Below are 18,189 nucleotides of genomic sequence, written 5' to 3'. Positions count from 1 at the left end.
AATCCTCCTAACAAAAAGGAGCCCAAGCTCTTTGCAGCTACACGCCTTTTCCCGTGTGTTTCCTGCTTGATCCCAGTAGAAACTGTGGGTGTTCGACTTGGGCTGAAGCCTTTGGAAGGAAAGGGTTAACTCAGATTTAATCCCTCAAATCTGCTCATCAGGGAGGGACATCTGAACTTCAGAAGCTGAACCAAACCCAAACCAAACAAGATTTATATACCACTACTGACAAACAAATATTAAAAATAAACATCATATTCCTGGAAATTCCTCTGTGAAACACATTTACCGTGGACTTTTTGTTTGTTTGTTTGCTTTGCAGAAGTTGTGCCTGGCAAGTTTTAATTGGTTCAAGACTGATAATATTTGCGGATTTTATTTCTGTTGACTGTGCAGTAGTTAGAAATGATGAGACTTTAAACCTTCAACATTTTCCCTTCTGACACCACAGAAATGTCTGGAACTGACATTTTAAAGAGCAGGCTAGGAACAGATCTAGCAAACTACATTATAAGTCTAGGCTTATCTTTCAAAAAATAAATATCTGGGCTACCAAAAGATGTAGCAGTCACAGCTTTTTGCACCTGCATGCAAACTGCTCATACTAAAAAAATTTAGCATTAGTTACAAAGAATGTAATGGCTTCATAATGGATCCACAGGCAAAACGCTGTCATTACAGGCCACTGTATACATACSACAAAATTAAGAAGCATGCCATTTTTCTGAAATTCTTCTAACTGGTCACAAATACTTTTGACGAAGAAGATTAAAACAGATCTAGAGCARGCAGCATAAAGTGGGGTGCAATTCTTGAAGTTAAAGATATAGAATATGTATAGAATGGTGTATATGTAYTGCATATACACTTCATAAAGCATAGAATTAGAAGCATGGCCAAGCCGAGGCCTCAGCAGGGCTTGTTTTTATCACATCTCCTCAGAATAAGGTGTCGAAGCACCGAGCTGTGCAGCTCAGTGTGATGCATGGCCATGCACAGGGCCTGAATCCATCACGTCCCGTAAACAACATCCTCAGGCTTCCCAAAATTCCCTAGCGGCACATGGCATCTTCCTTGGAGGCTCCCGCATGGAGCTCGGCTTTACGGGCCACGCTGCCACCAGGAAAGGTGACGTTGCATTTGCATGTGAGAAAGTGTGCCTATATCACACCACAACGGGATCCCTGCAGATTGTGTTTATTTTCTGATTTTCAAATATTTATCTTCCCCTTGCAAACCGTGAACCAGATGCAGCTGTTCCATCTTGTTCCTTTCTCTCTTCTTTTTTACAGCAATTTGTTGCCGTAGGAAATGTGCTCTCCCTAAGGACGGAGGCACTTCATCCTGACAGAGACCTGGCGCTTCCCCGCGTGTTCCCAGCAGGTCCCAACCTCTCCATCAAAGAACCACAAACGAAGCGCCTGACTTAGCAACTACTCCCAGTAAAACTAAGAATCCTCAGAATTAATGCAGGGATATAAAGGCAAACAGCGTGGGCTTGGCTCATCGCAAAGGACACAGGGGGATTACAGGTCAATTTTTCCAGCAATGCAAAAGGCAACGTCAAACCCATGCAAATTTGACCATAAGACTAGTGAGACAGACACAGTTTTGTATTTTCTGTGATTCCATTATCTACACCTCCCAGAGCACATATTCAAATTCAACCTGAGTCTTATGTGGAGTTTGAAAAGAATAGAGCATTTCAGATCTATTTCGGAAAATTAATCTTTGGCTGAGTTTGTTCCAATGTATCTCATCTCTTTTTTTCCTGCTTGTGTAGCTGGGATTTTTTTCATAGTAAATACAGGTAATAATACTATCATTGCATGGCATGGGGAAGAAAATGAAAAAGGAAATTCAAGAAATAACTAGTTCATCCTCACAAGACTCACATCACCAAATAGAGAAAAAAGTTGCAAAGGCCTAATGYTCTTTTTTCTTTCTTTCTTTTACAGAAAGTAAAAATCAAAAATTTAGATATTCTTTTTAGCAATCCTAATATAACTTTTCAAAGTTTGGCAGGTCACATTGACATACTTAGTATGTAACGTAATTGTAGAATTGAAGTAATTTTGCACAGAATGATGACTTGTATCTTCCTTTTAAAAGTATGATTAAATTAAAACCAGTGTTCACTGGAAATAAGTAGAACTGCTTGAAATCAGGTAGAGTAAAGTCAAGGAAGACAGGCACAAATATACAGGAGTAATTTACATTTAACAGAACTTTACTTTAAATATACCTTCATGCAATCAATGGCCCTAATCCCACAACTGGTGCTTTCAAGCTGCCCCAGACACCTCGGAAAAAGTATATTATTAAATTACAGTAAACAGTGCCACTTTGGGCCAAATTTTGGTGTTATCTAGAAGAAAGAAACCCTCTTCAAAACAAAAACAAGAAAATTAAGCTGTTTATTGTCCTGTGAGTTGATGACAGAAAGATAAGATTCACAGTTTTCCTGTCCACCTGCCCTTCCTCCCATATATCTTTTAAGGTACTGGCAAGAGCACTACGAATTGTCTTCTTTATCCATTTATTCTGGCTCTCGCTGTGTAATGAGGTAACAGATGTTTTGCCCTGTCTTTGGAAAAAGAGGAAGCTGAATTTTTAATCAAGATTTTTCAAAATCTATTTACCCTCAATTTCTTCATTTAGTTCAGATAAAAATAATTACGAAATAATGTAATTCAAACTGACAGCTAAACAAAAACTGTCACCTGAACTCAATTGCTTAAATGTCACAACCGCCGTCTGTGAGGCTCTTATTAGTTCCCCGTTATCCAGGGCTTGTTTAAGAGGGAAAAACTATTTTTCTTCTCCAAAAAAAGTCTTTTTTTTCTCTTTTTATTTTACAAGTAACTTCTGAGCTTATTTTTACATGAACTCAAAAACAAGAAGGGTTTTTTCTTTGCTCTAGTGTATAACAGTGAGATTTAAAGCATTACATGATGCTGTAACTGATCCCAAATGTTACAAAATCTCTTCAAAACAAAATACACATTTTTTTGTTTTGTTTTATATTCTAAAACAATATTTTGTTTTAAAAGGAGGGGGGGGAATCCTTTCATCCCCTTCCTTTGAACACTTGCAGTCGGAGGTTTTCCACCACATGAAGCTGTGAATACCAACGGTTTCACAACTCGGCACATAAACTTGCAACAAGTTTCTCCRTTTCCAACAACCCGGAGCAYGGAGTCCTTTCCATCGGCAGCRTTTCCTGCAATTTCCCTTTCTCTGTRAGCAGTCTCCTGCAAGCCAAGTGCCCCCAGGTAGTTTCCAATGAACTTCTCTGTACGTTTTCAGYGATGACCCTGGCTCGCACGGCGAGCGYCGGCTCGCAGCACCAAGCACCATTTGGGGGCAGTGACTGTTTTATAGCCACTAGCCAACTCGTAATAACAGAATCACAAAATTACTGCTCATCTCCGGCTGCCCGGAATAAAACGCTATTTGTAAACATCAGCTTGCTTCTCCCGCAAGCTTCCAGAATATATATCTGTATTTTTATAAACGCCGCAAGCAGCAAACCAGGCAGCTTGCTCTGCACACTGACACTCGCCAGGCTGACTTCTACGCTGGTATTTGCAAAATTAAAAGTTTTGAATCATTTTATTTTTCATCTTTTAGCACCAAATAATGAATTTGCAGAGCATCTGTAAGCATCAGCAGTTGATGGGTGCTGTTTCACTGGGTTTGTTGAGTCCTTCGCCCCATGCTACTCGCTGGGGTAGATGCACAAGCAGAGCCTCCAGGTCTACCCTGAATAAGGACAGACCTAGGGATGTCTCCTGCTAGGAAAGGAACATGCCTCAAGCAGCACAGCACAACACTGGACATTTTCTATTTATTTACTCAATCTTGCTCTTCAGTATATGGAATTTATTTATTATTTATTGAAATTTATTATTTGAAAGGATTTCATAGAGCTGGCCTTTTATCCCTGTATTTATTGGTTAACTACAACCGAACCATGTCCAAGGAAATCCTTGGACAGCGTTCGCACACTACGGCAGCAGGCAGCACATTGTATGTGTTCCTAAAAAAACAAGTTCTCTGGCTATCACAGACATCACAGGGGATTTTTAAGAAATAAATGAATGTTTCCTCTCTTAAAGGCTTTGCACTTTAGAGGAAAAGGCTTTGCACTTTAGAGAAGGGACGTTCATTAATATATTGCTTTGAATCATGTGGTTTTTTATTTTTAAAGGAGTGAAACATTAAATTAAATTCAATTCTGTGAGATTCAGGAGGGCTCCTCCTCTCATTTCAGCAAGAAGCATCAGTTAGAGAAGCCAGCAGCTCTGCTCTGGTTTTCATAGGCAGCCAAATTCAGACCATGCCTAAGTGAGCACAACTCAAGTGCAGCCACTGGAACTGCATCCACTTACTGCACATCCAAATCTGACACGAGATAGCCAAATATACTAACATTAGTATTGAACATGAGGAAATGGGGCTGTTATCTTATTCTGAGCTGCTGTTCAAGAGCAATATCAGTGATTAATCGATTGGCCTAAAGGGAAAACGTGGGGAAGAGAACAAAAATAAATCAATGTGTGAAATACTATGCAAGGCAATATATACCTAGGATCAATCATATTACTGCTCTCCCCGGTCAGTCTGCAATTGGGAAATATCCTGCTTGGCTGAGGTCACAGGCAGGGCAAATCCGTTGCTTAAAAACATCAGAATTTCTCTTATTTCCATTCAATTGCTCTGTGGAAAATACATTTCTTCCCCCTCACATTAGCACGTCTTCTGTGACTACAAACTACTACTGTCTGCTTTTTACCCATCTAATTGAGTAAAGTTTTGAAAAGTTACCCTTGGGTCACTGTGAAGGACAAAACAAGAGGATAAGAAGAAAAAAAATGCCATTGCTGGAATGAGGCAGAAAAAGAAACATTCTGCCATGCAGAGGGGAGACAAGAGGAAGACACAAGCTGTTTCCTTAGCTATAAAGTTACTGCACTTGGTGCAGGTACCTGTAACGTGCTGCTCTGCTGGGGCTAATAGTCAGGCTTGCAAGCTGAGTTAATTAGTGCAAATGCAAACTGCAGAGCTATGTGCTCCAGCTCACCAAGCCACCTCGCTCCCGAAGCACTGTATGGAAGGAGAACACTGTTTATAAGGCTTGAAACATGACCTCTTTCTCTGTTGCACTCCTCCTGCGTTAATTTAATCAAATTAATGTACTTACTAGAGCAGCCGTCTCTGCGTGGCACTGGCTAAGCCCTAGGAGATCTCACAAAACTGCCTTTCTGATGGCATAGATCGAATCTAAGGTAATGGGAAGAACATTTGCTAATTATTTAATATAAAAACAAATACCACAACTATCAATATCAGTACAGGACGTTCAAGTACACTGGCATCAAGAGCACTACAGGACAGCAGGAAATTATCTTGGGGCGAGCAGTGAGTTTTATCTGACACAGATCTAAGGGGCAAAGATGCAAGCCCATAAGGTTCAAAAAAAAAAAAAAAGAAAGTAGGACCCAGTGCAAGGCAAGGGCAACTTGGACTACTTCAGCCACATGACTTTTTCATTGAAAAACTTGTTTTAGCTCATTTCCACACTGCCATAGAGCAATAAGAGAAATGCAAACAAAGTATTTCAATGGAAGCAACATGAGAAAGCAAGATTTTATCTGCTCACGTAATGTAGAACACCTTCCCTTGGCGCACAGCCCTCTCACTCGTGTCTTCAGCTGACCTGCAGCTGCTGCCGCAGCACCTCTGCAGATGATTTTGTCCAGCAAAATACTGCTTTTCTTGGGTGAATTTCTCAAAAGCGGACCACAACAGATTGCATCTTCCTCTTTTCTACAATAATATTTTTAGAAACAATGAAATATTTAGACTAGTAGCATTAAAACTGTAAAGATTACTTTGGAAGAACTGGTAATTTGCTTGTTTGGAGGCAGTTGGGAAACATGCAGGTGCAGTGAGGGTGAAGAATCGGAGTTACTAACACAATGTTCCTCCTTCCTGAAAGCGGGTCCCAGCTTGGTCCTTGTGGCGACTGTATCAGCCAGGGGAGGAAGGGGAGGCCGGGGCTGGGCCTGGCCGCAGGCCGCGGCGCCATGGCTGCCTCAGGCACCGMGCGGCGCGGCCGCATGTCGCTCTGCCCCTAGATGGCAGACGCAGCCGTGCCCGCCAAGGCCGGCGCTTCCATCTGCGCGGGGAAACGTGGGCGCCTGCGGGTTCAGGCAGTTAATTCCAGTGGGAATTACCTGGAATTAAACTTTTAGTCAGTGCCTAAGCAGTTGTCTGTGSAAGCCTCGGTAGCAACCGCAGCCCGGCGCATCAGACCGTAGCACACTGGATGCATCTGTTCTCTTCATGTATCTGTAACTAATTTTGAGTGTCTTCTGCAATTAATTATTAAAGTGACAACATAATAGAGGGGATATTGAATTTCAGAAGTGTGGTAACTACAGATTTTACATGTGGAGTTAAGTATACCTTATATATGAGGTGGAATTATGTATACATACATATACATATATGTATGTATAAGARGCAGCCCAGGGGCCAGGACTCCCATGCGAGGGCAGTGGGCCCAGCTCCAGCACTTGCAGCGATCTCCATGGAGCTCCACCTGCCCACAGCCTCAGCTACAACCTCCATTTCTTCTCTACCTGCAGGACCTTCAACAAAGAAATCTCTATTCAGTGGAGGAAAAGCACATCTGCATGCAGCCCTCATTACTCTTTCTAAGGCCAGTAAAGAGAAAGGATTAGAGAGAAACTATTTTTCACTRTGTAAGAGTTGCAAGAGGTCCAGCACTAACACTGAATTCATTGGGACTGCCTATGCAGCCAGTGAACGTCCATGGAGCGCAGAGTCTTTCCTGACAACGTTAGTTTGACATGAACTTCAACTACTTATTAAATTTATGGACAACACAGCTTTCCTTGCTGCCGATGAAATCACACGCATCACTACGTAAATTAAAAATACAAGATACAGTCCCCAAACCCCTCTCCCCCTGAGCTTTTCCTTGGAAACACGAGCTGTGGCGAGCAATGCAATGGCTCCAAAAGCGCTCATGGAGAACCGTTCTCCGGGCATGCTCCTGATAGAAACTACTTAAAAAAACTACTGAGTTTCACTCCTTGAAATGATAGATGTGTTGGGATAAACACAGTCACCTAGATCTATAGCATACGGCTAGAAAATCTCATTTCGCTCAGTGAGGAGACTGCATTTTCAATTGTATCACCTGCCTGATTGCTAAAAAAAGTAAGTTACATTATCTGCTGATTATGTGCAGGAAGGTGCTATACATGGAGCGATGGGCATGGGAAAAACCTACCATTATTTAAATTACAAAAGTCAGTCTGAAATATCAGATTCACTACAACTTTGCAAAGACTTTTTGCAGAACACGGTTAACATTTATTTCCATAGAGAATATCTGACAGGTTTAATAAAACCAAGATAATTTTCCTTGACTTCTGTGGCTTACCTTTTCTCCACAGACTACACCTATTGCTCAGACCTCCTGGCACCAAATCATTATTCTTATAGCCATATTCAATACTTTGAACTATTTAAAGAGTATTTCTTATGTCAGCCAAGGAAGTAGCACACAGAAAGAGCTGTAAGAAAAAGTCATTGTACTGGGATTTGAAATATCACAGAAAAATCTTCACCTTCTTACAACAACAAAAAAACACTAAACCAAATATTTAGCCRTGCTAGAACTGACATTTAAATGTTTATCCCTTTTGTCTTTCTTCTTCTGTACAAGATCTGGTGCTCAATATAGAGTCTTGAGGATGCTGAAGTGCACCTTTAATTCTCATGAGTGCATGACATAGACACCAAGTGAAAGCTAAAGCTAAACTAAAGGATATTTTAAATGGTATCTCAACTAAAATATTAATTTCATTTTTCAAAGGACATATTTTAAACAATCACTGAACTAAGTACATAGGGGATCACCACTTGCTCTCTAACTAGAGCAATAAGGGAAGGAGTGGAAAAGAGAACAAATCTGCACAGCTCTTCTTATGCACTGTGGGCAGAGCTATTTTCAACATCCCGTGTAAATTCATATCTGTACTAAATCACCTTGCTTTTCACATGATGAAAAGAAAAAAAATGTTAAGAATTTAGTCTGGCCTAAGTAAGAGTGTGAAAGGCAGAGAGGATATAAAAAAGTTCCTTTAGTTTCTCAGTAGCTTAAATATCCATGAAAAGTGCATTCTCTTCCCTGCAATACTCATACAAACTCTCATTTTGAAGTCTGCCCAAAAGATGCTTTCGCTCCCTACAAAGATCTCGCTTTCTGTTAAAATCCCAAAGTTGAGGTGCATCAATTTGCCAGGAATTCAGCATCTTTACCAATGACGGGAACACCAAGGTGTTCTGCAGCATGCAGGAAGGATAAGGAAGCAGGGGAGGAAGAGCTGAGCAGGAGGTAGGCAGGAGCTGGCAGGAGGGAGGCTACAAGCATCTGGGAAGGAGGCGCATGCAAAGACACAGCTGCAGGCGTGGGCAAAAACAGATGGCCAAGGGAAAGGCGTCCCAAGCACAAAGGTCAGGAGGAAAAGGCAGCAGAGCAGGAGCAACGGAGCCACGCATGACCTGCACTGAAAGAGTTAAAGCATCAACAGGTTATCGAATACATTCAGCACGACAGTGCTACTGGGGTTTAGTTTTAGGTAAACTTTAAAGCTGAGAAGAGAGCCAAAATTGTTTGCCAAGCTGTGAGCAATGAGGAGCTCTGACATGACCGGAATAAACTGGGCTGATTTTGGAATCAATGATGTGAGTCAATGGTGATTCATCGGCAGGCACTGGATAACTTTGGAAATAAGGCTTTCCAGGTCCATCTTCCTACCCTGACTATATTTAAAAAAAAAAAAAAAAAAAAGGAGAGAAAAGTTCTTAGGCACAGTTCAGAAAACCAATTATATAAGTCTCCTACAGAAAAGAAGATTTAAAAGAATCCAATAATTAGGATTAAGTAGGTTGGCCTTTGGCGACTGATCGGCATAATGAATCTAGTTATGTGAACGGCCAAGCCATGGGCCAAGGAGAGGCTGAATCGGATTAAAGGCACTGGCTGGAAGATTAGTTGCCACAAAGTATTTAAAATATTGCCAAAAAAATACCTAATTCAGTTTTGTAATGTTTTTATACATTTACTTAAAGTGATTCAAATTTCCCATAAACCAAGCAGCTGTCTTCCAATGAACAAAAAGTTTTTCTTCCTAAGCATTTTTCAGAAACATATCCCTTGCCCATGAATGATGGATGCTGTMTGCTTTCTTCCATAAAAAATAATATAATTATCAATTTTCTTATCCATTTACACTGTAGTCCATAGAAAATGTTTTAAAAATAATAAAAAGAAAGCAAAACCATGTAACAGGAAAAGAGAAACTATCAAAAAGGCCCCTCAAAATGAAGTTGACTTCTCAATTCACCAAAAGGAAAAGAGTGCCCTTCTACCATCTCCTTTTTATCTTATAGCTCATTGAAATCCTGTCTTTCTTTCTCTCTTTACAGGGCAATAAAAAGATAAAATGGGCAATATTTAACATACTTCTGCTTACAGGCGATTGTACAAGGGAAATTACCCCTCTAATACATTTGAATGTTTAACTTATCCTAAGTGAGCTTTCTCCCCAAAGCTTAATTTACTTAAACAAAACACATCTTTCTATGATGAATTGCAAAGGGCAAGAGGGCAAAGTTCTGTAATTAGAAAGCAGCAGTTGTGAGGCTCTTCCCTAGCAGCTACTCCTGCTGCTGCCACTCAGTTTGCTGTAACTTCCATTGAGTCTCACTCACCCGCAAGCAATGAGATTTTCACACATGAATTAGGCTTTTCATTTGATAACTTCAAGGTTACAATTTAATGCTACGCCAGCGGCTCGCTATTTGGTGCAAAAAGGCCACGTTTTGAGCAGCCTTCGGTCCTCGGTGCTGCAGGAGGAGGGAGCACGTGTGGGCTGTGGGGAGGCCAGGAGGGCCAGGTGGCATGTGGGGATCTGCTTCCTCCTCCACAGCACTCATCTTCCTCAGAACATAAATGCTGAGCTTTTGGGACGGGGTTGGCAGTGCCTGACCATAGACGAAGGTGGGCAGACATTTTCCTCTGAAGAGTGGGATTGGCCCCATAGAGCTAAAATTCATGAATTCCTCATAACACGACGAGTGATTGAGACGGGATGAAATAGAAATGTGGGTATGGCATCATCCTCTGCCTGCACACAGAAAGAGGCTGAAGAGAGGCAATTCAGCTGTGTTCTTCCTGCAGAAAGAACCCAGCAGTTTGAGTTCCCTCTAATCTAGATGCTCCTCATGCACGGTAGCTTGGCACTAAGAGCTGGATAGATTCATCTTCAACCAAAATCTTAAATCCTGCTACTTTTCCATAATCTGTTTTGCTCTTTGCTTCATGTGAAAAGTAAGTCACCCTAGCAGACTAACACAGGGCGCTGGGGCCCTCTTCACTGTTGTCTCCTGCCCCATGTCCCCAGTTGAAGGACAGGATCACGACTGGAGGGCAGGGGCAGGAAGAAGCTGGACAGCCCAGGCCATGTTCCAGCTCCTCACCAGGCTGCAGATGGGCTACAGGGGCCCATTTCAACTTACTTCCTTCATCACCAACCAAAACTTTCCAAGACAGTTGAAAAATGAGGCAACTGCAAAGAAGAAAACCTGGAAGAGCCAAAACACGGAATAAGCCAGACAGTTAACTCGAGCTGAATTATCCTCACTGCACAGATGTCACTTGCATCCGTGCAAATGACAGTCCTTAATAAGCCTTCAAAGCTGACACAGTATTTATCATTGATTAGATTTTTCAAATCAAAATGACTACTGCTTTTACAAACATGCTGAGATGAACACTGACACTAACTCAATGCATGGGCTGAAGTCACTTGCAATTAAGCAGGTGCTTAAGATATTCACAGAWACTGGATTTCAAATGTAAAATATTCCCAAAGTTTTCCTCTGTGCACTGTGACAGGGTAAACTGTTCTTGCTGCCCAAAGTCTGCGCCACAGTGGAAGAAACAGTATGCAATGTTGTAAGGATATAAAACCATGTAAAGCCTCACATACCCAGGAGGGCAAATTAAGTTTTTATGAACCATTTCCAACTTACACATGTTTGACTTCACAGATACAACACTGCTTTAATGTAGTTGGATATATACCTATATATACCCCAAATAATTGTACGGGGATTGATGAAAGCCCAGAATAAACTAATTTTTGTACATTTCTGGCTACCATTTTTAGTACACTTCTAAACACAGACAGAATTTTTTAAATTATTCTGGTGAGGAAAACACCTAAGAAAAAAAAAATTAACAGATGGTTGATGCTGACAAGAGTTTTCATTCATCCCATTTCATTAGTATTTCCTTTCTTTGCAGAGCTACAAATACAGAGATGTTATCAGAGATTTTTTTTTCCCATTGTAAGAGTTAAGATATCTGATCATAACTGCTAAAGTAAATTAAGTAGCCTTTCATGAGCAGCCAACTAAAAATGCTACAGGCACAAAGGGGTTTTGATATCCAAGAAATCACAATTCATTTTGAGTACGTGGAATGGGATATAAGATGGGATGAACCATTTGTTATTTGTCATCAGTTTCATTTGATTAGAAACACACTGGTATTTACCAGTGAATAGAGTAGGAACAGAAATTGCTGTGAGCGATCAAGTAAAAAGATTATAGGTAAAAGGAGCAAATAAGAGCATATATATATATATATATATATTTACATTTCTTATCAAAGCACATGATAGCTTTCAACTAGGCTCACTATAAAGGCACTTTATTACACTAATTTCTATTCTTCAGTGAGAAAATTTCTAGGTTAAGTAGAAGTTAATAAAACCTCAGTAGTTTCACAGACATTTACTTGGCAATACATTTGACAGCACTCAAACATAAGAAAACAATAGAGATGTTAAGTACGACTCCACTGACGTGAAAACCACTTACAGAAAGTTTTCTCAAAACGAAGCCTTTTTTGATTATTGTTGATAATTTGCCAGTCAACATCAGAGAGTGCAAGACGACAACTGTCTTCCTTGCTGTGCCAGAAATTGCTGAGGAAAACCATGTACTACCATGGGAGTACCCAGGGAAGGGTGGAAAGAACTTCTATGCTGTATAAAACAGGAGCTTCTTCATAACTATGCCAAAGAAAGCCAATTAAATGATACTTATACAGACTAAACTATCCATCTGTCCCTATGCTGATGGATAGCCTTTCTCCTTTGGTACTTAATCCCCTTGACACCTAGTTCGTACTTAGCCAATCTATTTTTAGCATGTGACCAGGCAGAAGAATGTATCAGAAAACAAACAAAGAAAAGAAAAAGAAGAAAGAAAAAGTTATTGCTCCATCTAAGTGTTCACATAACGAAAATGTTACGTCAGTTGCTCAAATTATTCCCTAGATGAACATCTGTATATATACACCCTCCTAAACGTATGCTTAGATAGTTACACCAGTATATGCATGTAGATACACGTGTATATATGTGTGTATGTATACATACATTTATTTATTTACACGTTTGCTCTCTCATTTCAGCAGGAGCACACTTCAGCAATAAGGCAATGAAAAAGGGTAAGAAGGACGGGGTAATTTGACAATACTCCTCACAGATGCAGTTCAACTCCAGCATGAGCTACACCTATCAGCACAGCAAAACCAGAATAAATGAATAAAGAAGTGATATGGGGAGATATTCAAAGATTACTGACATTCATTTCATTGCATTAAAAAATATGAACGGATTAGGTGCCACATTTTGAAAACAGGAATATTATTTTTAGTAGGTTTCATTTATAGGCAGTCTGAAGATTTCCAAGTGGGCATACAGAGGACCAACTTTACTAAGTACTTTATTAGGCCTGGAGATTTTATTAACTGTGTATGAGACAATAAAATCTAATCATGCAAATAAGATTGAAGATTCTGACACTCACAGTAGAAGAATTAACAAATAGCCATCTTGATTCCTTTTTATATAGACTAATGAAATATKTAGAGTAATTGCTCTGCAAATACTGAAGGACTAGAACTGTTAATTACATATAGCTTTAAAAAAGTATGCCTATTAATTAATAAACCATAGAGCCTTTGACATGACAATTTATATCCTCCAAGAGAAAAGGAAAAAAAACCACACAAGGGCAAGAGTATCTAGTATAAAAATAATCCACACAGTTGACAACACTGTTTTAATTGTCTTAGGCCACAATTAATGTTGGCCCTGTAATTTATTTTTTCTTCTTTGATAGTTCCTTAGACTATACAGATTAATTCTTCAAGCATCAGCATTTACTAATAAGCATTTTAACAAACTACAGCACAATGTTGAGACCAGTGCAAGAACCTCTTCAGTGACCTTCCAGAACTAGATTCTGTCTGTCCATAACGCTATGTTATATATCGAGGCAATTGGCCATAACTGATAAAGGGTTGTGACATGATTGAACCACTTCCCATCAACTGTGAGGACATAAAGAACTGAAACTGCCATGCACAGTGATCAAGAATACGGCCAAGGAAACACAAATCAGGCATATTTGGAAATAAAAGAGCATAAGCAGCCTCAAGTCATCCTCCATCATCAGATAAAGCAGGACTATGGTAAACTGCAGCACTAACTAGAGTTAATGGACCTTGGTAATTTTATATCATGTGGATATTCTATTTCTTCTATCTAGAATTAGTGTTAGTATTTAGATATTTGTCCAGGGCTTTAAAGTGGAAAAAAAAATTAAAAAGATTGCCTACACATTTCAGATTTTAGAATGTATTTAGATAAGAACATGGTTATAACTGTTCAGATTTTTAAGAAAGTCCTCAAGACACAGATCCAGGGTTTAATGTGACCATAGTACAATTTAAATTAAAATTATGACACAAAAGTAATTAATAACTCCTTAGATTAAAATGTCTAAGGTCCAGTGTTGAAGTCTCTGTTTACACAGGCAAAATGTCACTAAGGTCCTTCTCCAGCATTCACTTACCATAGGGATAGCACCACATAAGGATTTGTACAGAAGCAAAAGGAGCAAACTTGGTAAGAAGTCAAAATGGTGTCTTTGTACAAAATTAAAATATTCACAGGTTTAATTTGTTATACAATAAACTACAATGAGGCAATAGTGATTTTATGATAGCTGTTACACCACCAGTGCTATTAGTCTTACACTATTAATAATTGAAACAAAACCAGTAAAGATGAGTTTCTATTTATATAGTCTCAACTGAATTAAAATTATCCACAGAACTCTTTTTAAATCTAGATATATGACACAACATGACAGAGGGTTGCTTGCAGTGGCTGTGATACTGAGGTTCTTGCTTGTCCTTGCTAAGTGAATTGAAATCTAAAAACAAACAACAAACCCCCCTAAAGCCCTGTAACATTGAGTAGAGGTGAACTATGAAAGGTAAGAGTTATAGTGCACGGTGATTCAGTGCCAACAAAAGAAGAGGATGTGGGGAAGATTTTATGTGCGAAATTGTTTCATTTCTTACCTCCAGAGCCTTCAAACGCTCTAACAGCAATTTTGTCTTTTCTTTCTCCTCTTCAGTGCTGCTGCTTTCACTTCTTGAATCTTCATCTATTGCCCCGTGCTTTTTCTCCGTACCTTCTTTACATTTTCTACTGTCTTCTGACAGCTTCTCCTGAAATGATTTTTTGAAATGTCATTACTCACAGGTAAAAATGAAATTAACTGTGCAAGGGCCTTCAAGTCTCCTTTGTACATGAATGAAAAAAAAAGAGACAGCAAGTTGCCACTTACATAATTAGAGTACTAAATAAATGAGGGAATGAGAGGTCTGTTAAACATGCTGCCATGCCTATTCTGCAGAAGCATATGCACAACTCATCTCCTGTATCTATTTAAGATTTTAAAACCATGGAACTCATCATTTTTGTTAATCAAATAACTTGCATTTTCTTCTTTAAAAGTAGCAATGTGAATTGAGCTTACCAGCTTTCAGTGGAAAGGTTCTGCCACTGAGATAAAAAGCAATTTACCCAGGGAAAACTAACATATGTTTATGTCTAATGTATTTTACCCTTCTCCATCTAGAGCTAATATTTGAATTAGTAAAGAACGGGCTGACAACCACACTGCTCCCCGATGCAGTATATTCTACCTGCTGGTTTCAGATCTACTCTAACATATAACTTGGGGCACTCAAACTGACAGCAAAATTTGCAGAAGGGCCCCAATCTATTTATTATCTGTCAGACCAATTAGGTTGTTATTAGGTGTTGTCAAATGGGCTAAGGCTGCTGCATTTTACAAGAGGTCTATAAAAACCATAGGTTTGAACACTGAGTCCTATTAAATACATTAGTTATGTGTCCAGGTCCTGTGTGTGGAGACGGTGAGCATCACAAGTGAGCAAAATATCACGAGTACAAACAGGCAGTGTAAAATACTGAAAAAAAGGACAAGCATAAGTGAAAAAAAAAGAGATCAACTGCACAGAAAGACAGGGCAAATTATCACTTAAGTGCAGCACAAGGTAGGCTGAGTCCATGCTGAAACCCACGCTCTCCATCACAGACACAGGGTGACAACTAATGAGAAGTTTAACGTTGGAAAACAGGAGGTAAATCAATACAAAAAAAGGTGCTGCCACAAATCTAGAGATCTGGAAAGAGCATCTATTTTTTGTGTGTGCCTTTTTGATATGTGTGTGCCTGTTTGTACATACACAAAAGGATATAATTCGATCATCTTCAGGTTAATCTATATCCTCAGAAGCATCTCCCATAAATAACACTCAATGCAAATGCCATCCAAGCACAAAAATATATGTTTTTGTGAAGAACTCATCCAGCTTGAGTAATTTGCTAAGCATGTGGTAACTCTTTGAGAGTTAACAGCAGCACATCTCCTTAATTAAAACMCAGAAATGCAAGTGAATTAAAAATCAAACAATGTGAATCACACTCCTAACAATGTCTCTTTAAAATAATTAACTAGCTTAGAAAGTGACTATTGCCATGTTAAAACTTTAATCAAGGATCAATTTTATCAGCCGTGGCCTTAATCACTGAATACTCTTAGCCAATCCATGAGGCACAAATCCCATTTGGAGACTTCCCCTTAGACTTCAAAGAGCCAATCCAAAGGTCCCAGCAACAGTGTTATCCTCATCATATAGGAACCATAAATATATTACGTTTGCTTCTTACTTGCTAGTGCAATGATCAAACATATATGAAAGAGCCATTAAACAACCCTGCTGTCAAGTTGCCAGGATAAGTACATTTACCTAAACATACCAATCAACTGAAAAAAAAATCATTTTTTTCATTTTTATTAAACACAGGCACCGCTTTGATGCAATTCAAACATAAACAACTGACTTCAGGAGACAGAGATGTGATTTAGATAGGGCTAACAGGGGAAGACACCTTTCCTGCTCACCTACACCTCTAACACCTCGTGTCAGCAGAGAGAAAATACAGAAATTAAATATTCAGGTCTTATTAAAAGGAAACCAGGTTTTTGCTGCTCACTGTAGTCCCATTCCCACTGAAATTAATGAGAATTTTGCCATCAAGTCCCACAAGAGTAGGTTTTTTGGAGCTGGTTTCAACTGTCCTTGCTGTTCTGGAAAAAATAGTATTTTGCAGACCTAAAATGACAACCTATCCTGCCTRTTCTTCCTATGTGCTCAGATTGACCTGTAAAACACAGAAATAGTCTWTTGCTCAGGAGGCCTTTGGTCAAGCACTGCGGGACTCGCAGGGAAAACGCAGGTCTGGCGAAGCCGTAGAGCGCAAAGACCTGGCTGCAACTCATCACACAGCTGCTCTGCTGCCGCGTGAAGGAGCAGGGGGCAGCGTAATACTATTTCCACTGAGAAATGTAAAAAAGAAAGATGAATTAAGAGAGCAGGAAATTCGCTTGGAAATCCAATGATAGTTAACATGAATATACAAAGCCAGTCTTCTCCCTGCAGCCCACCTTTGTGAATACTGAATAAGAGAGTGTCTCCCAGATTAGRCACAAATAAAGGGAGCAGCTATCACCAGAGGAAAGATGGTGCAGAAGCTTTCAAGAAGATGCAAGACACCAAACTACATCCTCCAGCACCAGGACAGGCCAAAGGCCACCGCTCTGGACACAGCTCCAGGGGACAAGGTCACCTGGACAAGTCCGTGATATCAAATGATCACATTGTTCTCCAGGGAACGCAAGGTCCCATTTTAACTTACTGGAGATCCAAGCACAACCTGCACAAGCCAGAATCTTTTGAGGGAACAGAAATCATTAACACGGTCACCCAGAGGACAGATGCCCACGGGAGCAGCTCGCACCAAATATGATCCAGATACTTCCTTGAATCTTTGAGCCCGTGGTGATATTCAGGTCTACCCTTGACAGGTGGCTATAAAAACCTACCTAAATATAACCCTGATATAACTGGGTCAGCTTTGAGCAGGAGCTTGGACTAAACTTCTGAAATTTATTAACAATATTATAATGGTTGAAAACTGAAATTCTTCTGAGACTCTTGGCTGCATTTACTCCAAATAGCACACTTTAAATACACATTCAACCCAAGATTATAATGTACACAGGACACATAACAAAGTATTGCTTGCGATTGCTCCTAATCACTGACTCGAGGGAAAACACTCAAGATTGTTCAAAATGYAGCTGCTAACACACAGTATATAGAGGCAATGGTAACAGTGGTCCAAGATTCCCATCAATATTCAAGCCATGMTCTGTGAGCTAATGAAACTGCCCAGAACATTTAGCACCTTCCATGAAAATGTCTCGGAAGCTTCCAGAGGACTTTCTGAATGAAACATCAAGCTCATAGTTATCTTAGGTTTGAGCAACCAGATTTGCTGATCCTTTCACCTCTGTCATTCCATTCTATTTTGAAAGCATCCTCTTAACTCCCATACTCAAACKTCAAACTACAAAAACATACATAGAATTGTTTAGGGAAGAACGAATGCTGCATGTTGTCTCTTGGGAAGCCATCCTGCAGGCTTGCTGCACTCTGAGATGAGGCACTCACGACGTTCTCAGCCTGCAGACCTGCTGGGGAGCAGCCCTCCTCGTGGCTGTGAGGAGCTCTGTGAAGGAGCATCTTCACATTGCTGACATGGACACAAACTGCACACGAGC

The 18,189-nt window shown here is 39.9% G+C and overlaps 1 protein-coding gene across 1 annotated transcript in view; it reads right to left on the bottom strand.

The window, feature by feature from the left end:
- Positions 1-18,189, bottom strand: part of NCKAP5 (NCK associated protein 5) — a 129,385-nt gene that overhangs the window by 41,572 nt on the left and 69,624 nt on the right. Inside the window, exon 6 of the mRNA XM_026040861.1 lies at positions 14,552-14,701. Within this exon, the coding sequence (XP_025896646.1) occupies positions 14,552-14,701 (150 nt within the window). The remainder of the gene's footprint in view (positions 1-14,551; positions 14,702-18,189) is intronic.

Source organism: Nothoprocta perdicaria, unplaced genomic scaffold, assembly GCF_003342845.1.
Source record: "Nothoprocta perdicaria isolate Ctin4 unplaced genomic scaffold, notPer1 scaffold_27, whole genome shotgun sequence".
In the NCBI taxonomy this organism is placed as follows: domain Eukaryota; kingdom Metazoa; phylum Chordata; class Aves; order Tinamiformes; family Tinamidae; genus Nothoprocta; species Nothoprocta perdicaria.
Note: the sequence above shows the minus strand (reverse complement) of the source record. Positions and strands in the feature narration are given on the sequence as shown.